Raw genomic sequence first — 14386 nt, forward strand, 5'->3', positions numbered from 1 at the left:
TGTAGAGTGATATTGATTAAGGATTTCTCCTGCTTAATTTATCGGGATGACTGGTTTATCTAAGATGAAGCTAAATGCACTGAGTATATTCCCAGCTGGCCTTTAAAGTAACATTGCAAAAAAAATATATAAAAACAAATTGCAATGACACCTAACTAGAAAGAAAAATTTCTATGGATCAATTTTCTATGCCTGTGAAACTTTCACAAGTGCAGCTGCACAATACCTCCCCCTTTTCCATAAAATTAAAAAATAATAACTTTCATGATAGTCAAATAGTTTCAGTAATACTAAATAAGGATAGGAAAGCTATGCAAGTCTGATTCATGTATAGATACTATCTAGCTTTGAAGCTTTGTGAAACCTTTGTTATTTTTATGCTGTTTTAATTATGCTGTTCAGGAAAAGGTTGATTGAGGAGCATCTCTCAGTTACCCCTGCACAGAATATCTGCCCACCCTTTACTGCTGAACCCCCAATTGTTTTCTAAATCCTTCCTTTGCCTTACACTTAGAGTGTGTCTAGACTGCATCCCTCTGTCCTCAGAGGGATGTAGATTAGGCAGGTCAACATTGCAAATGAAGCAGGGATTTAAATGTCCCGTGCCTAATTTGCATAAATGGCAGCCGTTTTTTACCAACTCAGCACTTTGTCCACAAAAAGCAGCAGTCTAGAGGGGGATCTGTCAAGAAAGAAGGCCTGCAAGGAGGTTTACAGGATCTGTCAAAAAAGCCTTTGTTTCTTGACAGATCCCCCTCTAGACTGCCACTTTTTACTGACAAAGTGCTGAGTTGGCAAAACGCGGCAACCATTTTTATGAAAATTACGCATGGGATATTTAAATCCCCGCTTTATTTGCAATGTCAATCTGCCTAATCTGCATCCCTTTGCTGACAGAGGGATGAAGTCTAGACATGCCCTTACGCTCCTTGGACATTTGAATTCTTGAAATTAGGGAAGTGCCAGAATGGAGAGTGAATAAGTAAAGAAGGCAGTTTTAAAAAGGAACAAATTGCATATACAGGGATAATAGTTACAATACTTTGAAGTTTTGGGAACAGGAAAGCGGGTGAGGGAACCATACAAGCACCTAAAAGTCAGGTTGAGTTGGACCTTGCAAAGGGAATTAAAACCAATAGCAAAAGCTTTTTATAGCCATATAAATAGGAAAAAAACAAAAAAAAGAAGTAGGATCACTAATTACTAAGGATGGAGTAGAGGTTAAGGATAATCTAGGAATGGCCCAATATTTGAACAAATACTTTGCTTCAGTCTTTAATGAGGCTAATGAAGAGCTTAGGGATAATAGTAAGTTATCAAATGGGACTGAGGATAAGGAGGTAGATATTACCATATCAGAGGTGAAAGCCAAACTTGAACAGCTTAATGGGAGTAAATCGGAGGGCCCAGATGGTCTTCATCCAAGAATATTAAAGGAACTGGCACATGAACTTGCAAGTCCATTAGCAAACATTTTTAATAAATCTCTAAACTCAGGGGTTGTACCATTTGACTGGAGAATTGCTCATATAGTTCTGATTTTTAAGAAAGGGAAAAAAAGCGACCCGGGTAGCTATAGGCCTGTTAGTTTGACATCTGTAGTATGTAAGATCCTGGAAAAAATTTTGAAGGAGAAAGTAGTTAGAGACATTGAGGCTAATGGCAATTGGGACAAATTACAACATGGTTTTACAAAAGGTAGATCATGCCAAACCAACCTGATCTCCTTTTTTGAGAAAGTAACAGATTTTTTAGATAAAGGAAATGCAGTGGATCTAATCTACCTCGACTTTAGTAAGGCATTTGATACAGTACCACATGGGGAATTATTGGTTAAATTGGAAAAGATAGGGATTAATATGAAAGTTGAGAGGTGGATAAGCAACTGGTTAAAGGGGAGACTACAGCGGGTCATACTGAAAGGTGAACTGTCAGGTTGGAGAAAGGTTATTAGCTGAGTTCCTCAGGAATCAGTTTTGGGGCCAATTTTATTTAATCTTTTTATTGCTGATCTTGGCACCAAAAGTGGAAGTGTCCTAATAAAATTTGCAGATGACACAAAGTTGGGAGCTATTGCCAATTCAGAAAAGGATCGGGATATCATACAGGAAGATCTGGATGATCTTGTAAATTGGAGTGATAGCAATAGGATGAAATTTAATAGTGAGAAGTGTAAGGTTATGCATTTAGGGATAAATAACAAGAATTTTAATTATAAGCTGGGGACACATCAGTTGTAAGTAACGGAGGAGGAGAAGGACCTCGGAGTCCTGGAGTATGGCAAGAGATGATGTGGACCATAGAAGTCCCAGGATGAAGGTAGAGATAAGGTGGGAATTGTGAGTTTGACACATGGGAAGGAGAGACAAGTAATAGTGTAAAGGTAATAGAAGTAGGGAAGACAGCAGTGTTTGACACCGGAGAAAGGGATTTTTAGGATACACTTATCATACCAAGTAGGAAAGTTCAGAAGATGAATCTTGCTTTGTAACTATGATATAAACGGAAAATAATCCAGTGCTAGAGTATAAATATTAGGATCTCATATCTTGTGTTTATTGCATTTAGAGATGATTCCCTGTGTTTTGGGGAGAGGATGAATGTTGTATTTTTTGATTCCCTTTCCCTCCCATCCCTTAGTTGGTAGTACAGTCAGAGGTTGCAGTCCTAGAGAAGACTAGCTTAAGTGTGTCTGGTTGTCATAGCATTACTCACAGATAAAATACATGGAAATGGTAATATAAAATAAAGGAATGATTTGAAACCCAACAGTATCTCTTCATAAAGGTGCAGGTTAGGTCACTTGCTTATGGAATAAATATGTCTATTACTCAACATTCTAGCCACAACGGGATGACAGAGACCCTCTGCTGAATATCTTGATATTATGGTTCTCAAACTACACTAAAAAGAAATAAAAATTCCCCTTGTAACTTGTGAATAATATTTGATTATGGATGCAAGTCTTTTCTCCAGAATTTTCTTCACATCAAGATGGAGGGATCACAACAGGTAATCATCATGTGATCCCTCCCCTGTCACCAACTTCCAGAGAAACAGAGGCTAATAGCCATTGATGGACCTAACCTCCGTTAATCTACCTAGCTCATTTTTGAACCCTGTTAAAATTCTAGCCTTCACCGCATCCTCTGGCAAGTAGTTCCACAGGTTGACTATGCGCTGAGTGAAGAAAAACTTCCTTTTGTTTGTTTTAAACCTGTTGCCTGTTAATTTTATTTGATGACCCCTAGTTCTTATGTTGTGGGAATAAGTAAATATCTTTTCCTTATTCACTTTTTCCATACCAGTCATGATTTTATAGACCTCTATCATATCCTCCCTTAGTCTCCTCTTTGCTAAGCTGAAAAATCCAAGTTTTTTTAATCTCTCTTCATATGGGACCCATTCCAAACCCCTAATCATTTTTGTTGCCCTTTTCTGAACCTTTTCCAATGCCAATATATCTTTTTTGAGATGAGATGACCACATCTGTGTGCAGTGTTCAAGATGTGGGCATACCATGGTTTTATATAGAGGCAATAAGAAATTTTCTGTCTTATTCTCTATCCCTTTTTTAATGACTCCTAACATTCTATTTGCTTTTTTCACTGCCATGTCACACTGAGTGGATGTTTTCAGAGAACTATCCACAATGACTCCAAGATCTCTCTCTTGAGTAGCTGTAGCCAAATTTGTCCCCATCATATTGTATATATAGTTGGGAGTATGTTTTCCAATGAGCATTACTTTACATTTGTCAACATTACATTTCATTTGCCATTTTGTTGCCCAATCACTTAGTTTGGTGAGATCTTTATGAAGCTCTTCACAGTCTGCTTTAGTCTTAACTATCTTGAGCAGTTTGGTATCATCTGCAAATTTTGCCACCTCTCTGTTTACCTCTTTCTCTAGATCGTTTATAAATAAGTTGAATAGGATGGGTCCCAGGACAGACTCTTGGGAGAGCCCATTAGTTAGCTCTCTCCATTCTGAAAACTTACCATTTATTCCTACCCTTTGTTTAATCAGTTCTCAATCCATGAGAGAACCTTCCCTCTTATTCCATTGCAGCTAACTTTACTTAAGAGCCTTTGGTGAGGGACCTTGTCAAAGGCTTTCTGGAAATATAAGTACACTATATCCACTGGATCCCCCTTGTCCACATGTTCGTTGACTACTCCTCAAAGAACTCTAGCAGATTAGTAAGGCATGATTTCCCTATTCATCACACTGCATTTGTTTGCCTTGGAATAACTTGTTCTTTAAGCAAAACAACTTTGCTAATTTTAATTTATGAATCCTGGGTTACGTCAGGTTGTGTGCAAACCTTCAGGGCCTATTTCTCCTGCCATTCCTCTTTTGTTCTCTGCCAGACGTTGATCCAATTGTGCATGGGAATCATGTTGCTAATAAACAAACTATCTGAAATCCTTCTTCCACAATGAAATTCTCTTTGCTAACACTTTCCTTTTAAATGGATGGGGTTATTGAGAAATTATATAGAATCTGGCATGATCTGCTCCCCTGGAACAAACATTTAAGGACTCATTTTCTGGTACAAATTAGGCTCCTTCTCCATTTAACACTTATGTATTTGCCCTATAAAATTCCATGATGGGCATATTTTTATGTTCACCAGGTCACAGCCTGAATGTAGACCTACTATCTGGCTTGAATTTTGGAACTCAAGTTCCAAGTATTTTCAGAATCAAATATACGTCAGAGTAAGCCAGTTAGGACTACATTTTCAAAGGAATGGGACACTAATTTGGGCCCTTGAGTCTACAATAGCAGGATAAAATTATTTTTTGTGGCTGTATCTCATTGCCAAAAAGGCAAAAGTAAGACATAAGTTGATTGTGGGTACCAAAACTTAACCTGGATGGTAGGCCTGATGAACACAAAAACAAACCCATCAAGGAATTTTCAAGGGTGAAAAACCCATTTTGCAGCAGAAAATGTATCCATAATGGTTTGTATCAGGGCTATAGGCAGGCTAGCTGACAAGGGAGGAAGTAAAGGGGAAAAGTGCCCTGGAGCCTGGTGATTCAAAATGACCCAGGGCTCCTGACACTTCAAATTGCCACTAGAGCCCCAGCCAGTGGGATCTGAGCAATAAGCTATGCACAGGACTCAAGGGCTGGCAGGGGGAAGCTAGACCCCATCACTGCCCATTCTGCCCAAGGCCTTTCCCTTTCTAAGAGCCAGAACCAGACCCAAACACACACAGCTTGCCAAGGGACCTAGACTTTTTTTTGGCCTTCCTGGGTGTAGACCACATTTTATTCTGAGTAAAGTTGATGAAGAAATTATATGTAGACATGGCAGACTTCAATGTTTTTCATACAGTTTCAATGGGTAGCATCTATGTTTTATTTTAAAACTTTTTTTAAGTTTTTTAATCAACTTAAATTTTCACAGTTGTGTGAGATTATGGGTTACAAGCATTTTTTTTTCAATTGTTATAGATTTTCATTTTCACAATCATGGAAAACAATTGATGGGGAAGTCTGTGGTCACCTTTCTAAATGATACCTCTGGTCCAATGCCAGTGTTAAAATGTTTCACCAACGTTAAGGTGGGACACTCAGTTTTCAAAGAACACCTTTTTTTTGTTGTCTGTCTTTATTTTTTATTAATATTGATTTCAGTATTTTTCATTGATTTATTTGTGTATGGGGAAATTGACATTTACTGACATTAAACAATGAAAACCAAATCCATCCACACATCATTTTAAGGTTTGTTTCTCCTGATGATCTGTCTTCCACAAATTATTCTCTCTAATTAGTTTTGTTGGATGACAAAAGAAAGACGTATGGGCTCTGAGCCCTTCAAGAGCCAGTTTAGTACTAAATGATTATTCAGTAGACTTGTCATGTTAATGTTGTAGTATAGGTGAAATGCACAATGTATGTTAACTAAGGAAAACTGAAAAGGATTTTTTTGCAAAATCTGTTTGATATATCAATATTAGTTTCCACTTAATAGTAGAATTTTTAGTTGGTAATAAATTGAAAAGCATTTTATTTGTATGATCTCTTTTGAAATATAATTGTAATGTATCCTTTCCCATTGGCAGCAGTGACCAATTTGTAGCATCTTGCTGTACCAGTATTTACAGTAAATTCTTAATATCTGCTTTAAAAATGGATGTGAAACAGGACAGGAAACATGCTATGTTTTTCTGAAAAGGGAAACTGTTACTAAAAAAAGTTAAAAAAATAAGTGCCTACAAATTTCAATATAAGTGTTTTGTCAGATTTCTTTGACCTCTGGGAATAAAAATGTATTGGGTGAAATCCTGGCTGTACTGGAGTCAATAGCAAGATCCCCATTGACTCTGGGAAGGGCCCAGGATTTCATCCACTGTATCATGAGTCTTAGAGGCAAAGAATTGCTTTCCCTGTTAGCAGTGCCTGTTGAATATAAAGGCATGTCTCAACAGCAGCGTTATTTCGACATAACTGATGTTATTCCAAAATAACGTAGTACGTGTCTGCACTACAAGCCTTTATTTCAAAATAATGGCAAGCTGGAGGACTTTTTACTCCGACTCCTAGTAACCCTTATTTCACGAGGAGTAAGGGAAGTCGAAGGAAGAGAGTTTTTCCTTTAACATGCTTCTGTTTTAGACATCAACGAAAGCCAAATTAAGCTATTTCAACTTAAGCTACACAATTGACATAGCTGAAGTTGTGTAGCTTAACGAAAGTTTTGCCCTACTGTGTAGATGTACCCTAAGTGTGTAGGTTTACATTGTTGCTTTCTTCTCTGTCTTCCTCTTTATCACCATCTTATCCTAAAGTTACCAAACAGGAGTAGACCAAAAATAAAATTACAGATCATACAGGATGTATGGGAAGCTCACATATTTGCAAGTCTTGTGTCTATAAAGGAAAAATTAGGGTGAGAATGAAATTACTTCAGTATCTTTCTTTTTGAACATTTGAAATGATTAAGCAATTTTGCTGAATTATGTCTATAATTCTAAAATTCTTCAGTTCAGTCGAGTTTGTGGTCAATTGAGAACTAGCTGATAGTCCACATAGACCCAGATGACTATTTGGTTTTGGTTTTTCCTCAGGTACAAGAACTAGAACATCACAGAATAAATACAAATTCATTAAATGCTTTTCCATTGTTTTGCCATATAAGAAAGTGTTCAGCTGCCATGTAGATATTTTGAATTGGAAAGTGGGAGGCAGAGATTGATCAGTGAAAATCAAGTCTTTGTGTTACATAAACAGGGCTTGATTCTCTCCAGTGGCCAAACAGGATTTGGGTACAGTGGAGGGAGTAGACTGATAGGGAGCTATTTGTAGTTCTCTGATCCTCCCCCAATAGTCACTTCATAAGGTAAAGGTGCACAGGGGCAGCTCTAAATTATCCTGCTGATATGTCTTTGCCAGTACAGAATTGGGCTTGGTGGAAACTTGCTCTTCTCTCCTCCTCCAACCCACCCCTTTCCTTCCCTTACTTTGGCAAATGGAGTTCCAGTACAAGTGGAAGTCGAGTAGCAGAGCAAAGTGAACTTGGTGGCAGAAAATCCAAGTCCCTCTTGGTATGGTACAAGAAAGAACACATCTGATTTCAACTTTGCTTGGCTGCAAAGGATAGGATTTTTGATTATCTATCAGAGATGTCTAAGTATGGCTTCTCTAATAATAAAATTCATCTTGAGTGTGAATCTTATGGTAATTAATATTCATATCATCCATCTTAAGACCACTCCAGTAGAGTAATAAAATTAGTATAATGAGTGGAGCTATTAAATTACATCTGCTTTATTGTTTCTTGAAACTGCTTTTTATTATGAATGTTGTTGAGGTGAACACTCCAAGGTACCTTTGTTTTAGTAATAACTCCATCATGTCAAAAATGCAAAATATGTAATTCACGGGACATATTAATTAGAATTTTTGGAAAAATAACGTGAAATATAGATTGTATATGCAGAACTCTATCACAATGCACCATTTTAAACTGATGATATTCTAGAAAATATTCTGTATTTTATTTAGAAGAATTAAATATGTTTAATCAAGACAAACATTATGGGTTGACAGCTAATTTGAAAATGCTGTCTCACATCAGTGCATCATTGCTTGTCAGCTGCATAATTGTGTCAAAGAGGGAGGATTAAAGTGAGAAATTTTTCATCTCAGGTAGTTTAATTAACACTAACAAGTATCTCTGCACTGATATGCACACAGTAGCTATGGTCATTCAGCTACTTTTAAATCATATTTAATGAAAGAGCTCAGCAGAAGAAGATACTTATATTCATTTTATTGTTCATTTACTTAAAAAGAAACCATATACAGGAGTTCTGATAACATTAAAATGAAATAATCATGGTTAACATTGTCTGAACGAAATATAACAATGCATATATCTTAGTGTTATCTGATACTGTAGGCAGACTTCAATTTGTGTTTGTATATCAAATGCTTAATAAGGATGAATCTATTCAAAGTTTCCACAGAAACAATTGAAAATGACTATATTTTAGTTATCTCACATGTGTGTGTATTTTTTTTTGTTACATTTCCTTCAGTTCCTCCAGCAATTACGTTGCTACAGAAGTCCTTTAATGCCACTGCAGATCGGGGAGAGGCAGTTACTTTATTCTGTAGAGCCATTGGCTCTCCTGAACCTGAAATCAGCTGGTATAGGTAAGTTCAGTTTAGAGCTGTGTATCAGAAAGATTTGAAATGTGTTATCAGTTTGTATCTTACTAAAATAAACTACCCTATTGTTTTATGTGGTTAACAGGCATTGCTAAATAAATGAAATAACATATTTGTCCAAACCATGGTTTTCATTAAAAAAGAGAATTTAGAAAATATCTAACTTATATTTTAATGTGTCTTGTATTAAAGGAATAACAAATAAAATGTAAGAACCTCTGATTTTAAGAAAAAAGATATATTTCTGAATTCTCCATGAAATGTTCAGACTCCAGCTACCTAAAATAACAAAGTATGTAATGCTATAAATACATGACCAACACACAGAGTAACAATATCATATAATACACTAATACATTGTAAAAGAATATATCTCTTAAGCTGATTTAAGTCATCAGGTCTTCCAGTGTAGCCAAACACTTAGTAACAAGTGGCTTCTCAGTAAAATACTCAGTAAAATTCTCAATGGCTAAATGCTCAGTAACAGTATGGCTTCTTTGTGTTATATTAGTTTATCTGGATATTTGATTTCATTAATTGCAGAGCAGTTGTGGATATAATGTGAATCTGTTAAAAACAGGAAACTGTTTTGGAGATGTTGGGTAAAGCTTCCAAGTGAAGTCAGTGAGATTTATGTGGTTAAACCTTTACACTAGATATGTGTTTCCATTTTTTTACTTGAATGAATTGCTCTCCAGGTGGCCTTTCAAAGGGATGATGTGTGCCTATCTTTCAGAGTGCCCTAAAGTAAGGGCCAAGATGGCACAATGAATTAGAGCAGCAGTGGAACAGGCCCAGTAGACAGCTGCTATCTGCAGAGCAGGGGTTGGGACCAGTTCCTCCCTAAATTCCACCCCTTAGAAAATAGGAGAAGTGGCCTAGGAATTGAGGAATCCCTAGAAGGGGGAATTAGACTATAGTGATCCAGCTAAAGTGCTGGTGCTGGAAAAGACCTGAGAAGGCAAAGATGTTCCCTCCAGGGAAGGAGACTTGGGGCACTGCTCTATTCCAGAGTGGAAACAAACTGAGAGACATTATAGAAGGCACTGAGAGACTATTGGACTTGTACCCAGGAAGGGGGTTCTTTTATTTCACATGTAGACTGCCGGTGACTCGGCTGGAGGGAAGAGTCACCGAAGACTCACCGTAAACACAGAGAGAGTGCAGGACATGCACTTGGCCAGGTGGTATACATGAGAAATGAGTGCAACCATAATACAGTTCTGTTTGAGTAGGAGGTTGGAATAGATGATCTCCTGAGGACTCTTGCACCCCAAATCATCAATGAGCACATCATTCTATGAAATGGTGTGCTGACTTTCTGACATTACGCTAATTCATTTGGATTGAGGAAGGAGCAAGTAAGTGTCATCATTACCTGTCTCACTATTACAGATAAGAATTCAATTTCTATCAGATGTAACAAAAATTAAATAAATGATGATAAACCCAAATTTATTAGAAGTAGTGGTGGGAAATTCACAAACTAACATTTCACAGTTTGGGAACTTGGTGTCCCTTTGAGGTCATGTTATAAAATGTAGCTCCTGGCTGGACAGAACTCTCTAGAATTATCAGAAAGCCTAATATTCTCATTTGTCTCACTGCAAGAAGACAATTCATCTTGCTACTTTACATTTTCAAGATGAAAAGTAGGGACACAGTTATCGTGTATCTTTGGAAGTGGGATGTGTAGAATTGTCAGTCTTCAGTGCCATTTCTACAGTATACTTTAATTTGAAAGTATCACGGTAATGTATACAAACAAATAAAACACCTTGCAGAAGGACCTCTGCAAACCATCTGTACTAGGCTGTGTCCAGACTCGAGGGATTTTTCGAAAAAAGTAGCCTTTTTTCGAAAAAACTTCACCTGCGTCTAGACTACAGCTGCGTTCTTTCAAAATTAAATCAAAAGAACGTGGCTTTTCTTTCGACGGCGGAAAACCTCATTTCACGAGGAAGAACGCCTTTTTTCGAAAGTGCTCTTTTGAAAAAAGGCGTTCTTGAATGCAAACAGGGCTTTTTTGAAAGAGAGCATCCAGACTGCCTGGGTGCTTTCTTTCAAAAAAGCGGCTTGTTTTTTCGAAAGTACTGCTTGCAGTCTAGACGCTCTTTTTCGAAAGAGGCTTTTTCAAAAGTATCTTTCGAAAAAGCCTCTTTCGAAAGAGGCTTGCAGTCTAGACGTAGCCTCAGTGAACCAGATCGACCCTCTGTAGGAATAATGACCTTTCTAAAAGGGGAAATGTTTGTTGTAAACCATCCAATACCTCTAGAAGAATTAATCAGGCCCTGAGTGGTCTAGTGAATGGGAAAGAGACTAGTGAGCCAGCAGACTTGCATTCTGTTCCTCACTCTGCCACTGACCTGCATTATGAGATCTTAAGGAAGTCAGTTCACTTCTCTGTTTCTCTTTCTGCCCTTCATTTGCTTTGTCTGGTTACATTATATGCTCTTGAGGGAATGGGACTGTCTGTGACTGTGTGGAATTACAATGCCTGTTAAAATGAGGCTTTGATTTTTGGCGACAACACCTAGATCTGGAGTGGCCAATTACCAGACTGTGACTCTAAACTATGAGAAGAAATGGGATGTATTATTTGGGCACCATAACTTTGTATTCTGTTTACAACTATGCCATTGAGTTCTGTGCTCTTGATCAAGTCTTTTAGCCTTTCAAAGCCTCAGTTTGTTTATCTGTAAAAGAGCTACTGTAGAAAAAGCATCTACAGATCTTAAGATAAAAAGTGCTAGAAACATGCAGAGTGTATTGTAAGTTACTTACAAGCAGGCTACGTCTACACTGGCCCCTCTTCCGGAAGGGGCATGTAAATTTCAGCAGTCGTCGTAGGGAAATCCGCGGGGGATTTAAATATCCCCCGCGGCATTTAAATAAAAATGTCCGCCGCTTTTTTCCGGCTTTTAAAAAAGCCGGAAAAGAGCGTCTAGACTGGCCCCGATCCTCCGGAAAAAGTGCCCTTTTCCGGAGGCTCTTCAAAGTAAGAATAAGAGCCTCCGGAAAAGGGCACTTTTTCCGGAGGATCGGGGCCAGTCTAGACACTCTTTTCCGGCTTTTTTAAAAGCCGGAAAAAAGCGGCGGACATTTTTATTTAAATGCCGCGGGGGATATTTAAATCCCCCGCGGATTTCCCTACGACGACTGCTGAAATTTACATGCCCCTTCCGGAAGAGGGGCCAGTGTAGACGTAGCCCATATGTCAAAGGAATAGAGGGATGGAAATTTATGCTACATGCTTGTCACTAAGGAAGAAACTGAACAAAATATTTCTGATTCCACAAACTGAAGTAATAAAACTAAAATATTACTTTTTTCTCACTGATAACCAGCAAAATTAAGGATTCTGTAAGAGTTTGTTGGATTTTCAGGGATTTTCTTAGGATAATCCTGCAAGTTTGGGAGATGGACACTGGTCATCCTCCTTTACAGAAATTCTAGTTGGATTTCCCAATAATACTCTAGCTACATTGCCTCACTATTAGTAAACATAATTCATCAGGACTGTCTCTTCACACAGGATCAGGTCAGGAGCCCTTTACTCAATCCCCATTGAATTCTATGAGCAACAGGTTCACATTTTATGTAAAGTTCAGTATCCTCTTTATATGGGGGATTTTTTTTGCCAAAATAGCTGTTGAATGAGCAACACTAGTGTGCAAACAATAACAATTATTTCAAATGAAATAATGAGTTTTGATTTACTGAAGTATTGTGTTACTCCTAGTTCGTTGTTTTTATGTTATTTTAAGTTAAAGAATTTTTGGGAAATATAACTATAATTTTTTGTATGGCCTAATCCTGACACAGCCAAAACTCCCACTGACATCAGTAGGACATTTTTCTTTTGAAAAGGACCGAAAGATTTATGACTATTGTGATATAATCTTTCCTTTGTTATGATTAAATACAGGCAGATTCCAACCGAGTTAAAATTCATTTTTTCAATTTATCCCCTGGGATTTTCTTTTTGGTTTCCCACAGGCTGCTACAATTAAGGGTTAAATTGAGCCCTGGCACAAACAGGTCTTTCACCACTGAAGTCAGATGAGATACAGATGGACTGACCTTGTACCAATAACAATTAGCCCTCTTGTAAGCCCTTTGTAGTGTTTGACTCAATAAGCAAAATGCTGACCAAACCAGGAGCTTCAGGATTGGAACCAAATCCTCCTTTGTATGAAATTTGCATGTCAGAATTTTAACTTACTGATCATCATTTGTCTATGCCAATTATTTTATCTATGTTTCTATGGGAATATAAACATTATTTTATATTCAAGTACCATTCTCCATTGCATGATGTATAATTAAAGGAATTGAGCTAAAGTGTCAGTGTTTCTCTACCAATCCATTAGATTGCTTATATTAGTTTTGGAAGGTACATGAAAAGAAAGATCAGTATGGATTAGTTTTTGCTTTATTTAACATGTGAATGCGCCTAGTTAAAATTTCACTGTAAATCTAGGGTAACTCCTCTGTATTGCATGGAGTTACACTGGAATTAAAGCAGAATGAGCAAGTAAAGAATTCCAACAGAATTAAACTACCCAAATTTTTAAGACAGGTGTGCTCTGATCCTGCAAATAATACTAATGTGAGTAATCTGGGTGAAATCAGTGCAGATAAACATTTGATCTTTAATGACCGGATTTAGAATCAACCAACAAAGGAAATAATCTTTTAATGAGTTACATGTATCTGTTTGTTCTCTATTAATTTAACTCTGTCCCATTCCTTGGAAGTCCCAGTTTCTACTTTCAAATCATCTTGGCTACATCTACATTGGCCCCTTTTCCGGAAGGGGCATGGTAATTTTTGAAATCGCAATAGGGAAATGCGCGGGGGATTTAAATATCCCCCGCGGCATTTAAATAAAAATGTCCGCCGCTTTTTTCCGGCTTTTAGAAAAGCCAGAAAAGAGCGTCTACACTGGCCCCGATCCTCCAGAAAAAGCGCCCTTTTCCGGAGGATCTTATTCCTACTTCAAAGTAGCCCACGAGTGTAGGAAATGTTCATCACAAAAGACATTTTGGGACCATTTTTGACCTCAGATACTTTCTGCATATCCTACTGAAATCACAGGAAATTGTGAGAGACTATCTGGGTGTGGAATCAAGTCTGCTATAATTTGCTAAATAAATAAAGGAACTCACACTGAAAAGGAGATGAATAAATGTTACTATCATATTTATAAAATGAAAGCATCAGTAGATTAAAATTTGACTGAACTTTAATAACAAAAGCTTCAGAGGGATAGCCGAGTTAGTCTGTCACAGGAAAAACTTTAAAAAACAACAGACTAGTACATTGATTCTCAATCAGTGGTACAAGTATCCTTGGTGTACTCGAGAGAAGTCGGGGGGGGGGGGGGGAGTACATCAACACAATTGAAATTTAGAGAAAACTGAATTTTTGTTTTAAAGTTTTACAGTGTTTTATTACTTTTGTACTTTTTACACCCAAAAATGTCATTTCCTGCCTGACTATAAGTAAGTTGTTTAAACATATGTGCTGCAATGGTAGAAGAACTTTTGTGTGTCTGAAAACTGTAGGTACTGGGGGTACTTATAATTTTTTTTTAAAAGGGGTACTTTATAAATAAAGGTTGAAAAACACTGGACTAGTAGCACCTTAAACACTAACAAAACATGTAGCTAGTATCATGAGCTTTAGTG

The 14386-nt window shown here is 37.4% G+C and overlaps 1 protein-coding gene across 2 annotated transcripts in view; it reads left to right on the top strand.

The window, feature by feature from the left end:
• NCAM2 (neural cell adhesion molecule 2) overlaps window positions 1–14386 on the top strand; it is a 545555-nt gene that overhangs the window by 296780 nt on the left and 234389 nt on the right. For both annotated transcript variants that reach the window (XM_075910051.2, XM_006128839.5), the window contains exon 6: window positions 8561–8678. In XM_075910051.2, the coding sequence (XP_075766166.1) occupies window positions 8561–8678 (118 nt within the window). The remainder of the gene's footprint in view (window positions 1–8560; window positions 8679–14386) is intronic.

Source organism: Pelodiscus sinensis, chromosome 1 (genome assembly GCF_052426305.1).
Source record: "Pelodiscus sinensis isolate ZL-2025 chromosome 1, ASM5242630v1, whole genome shotgun sequence".
In the NCBI taxonomy this organism is placed as follows: Eukaryota; Metazoa; Chordata; order Testudines; family Trionychidae; genus Pelodiscus; species Pelodiscus sinensis.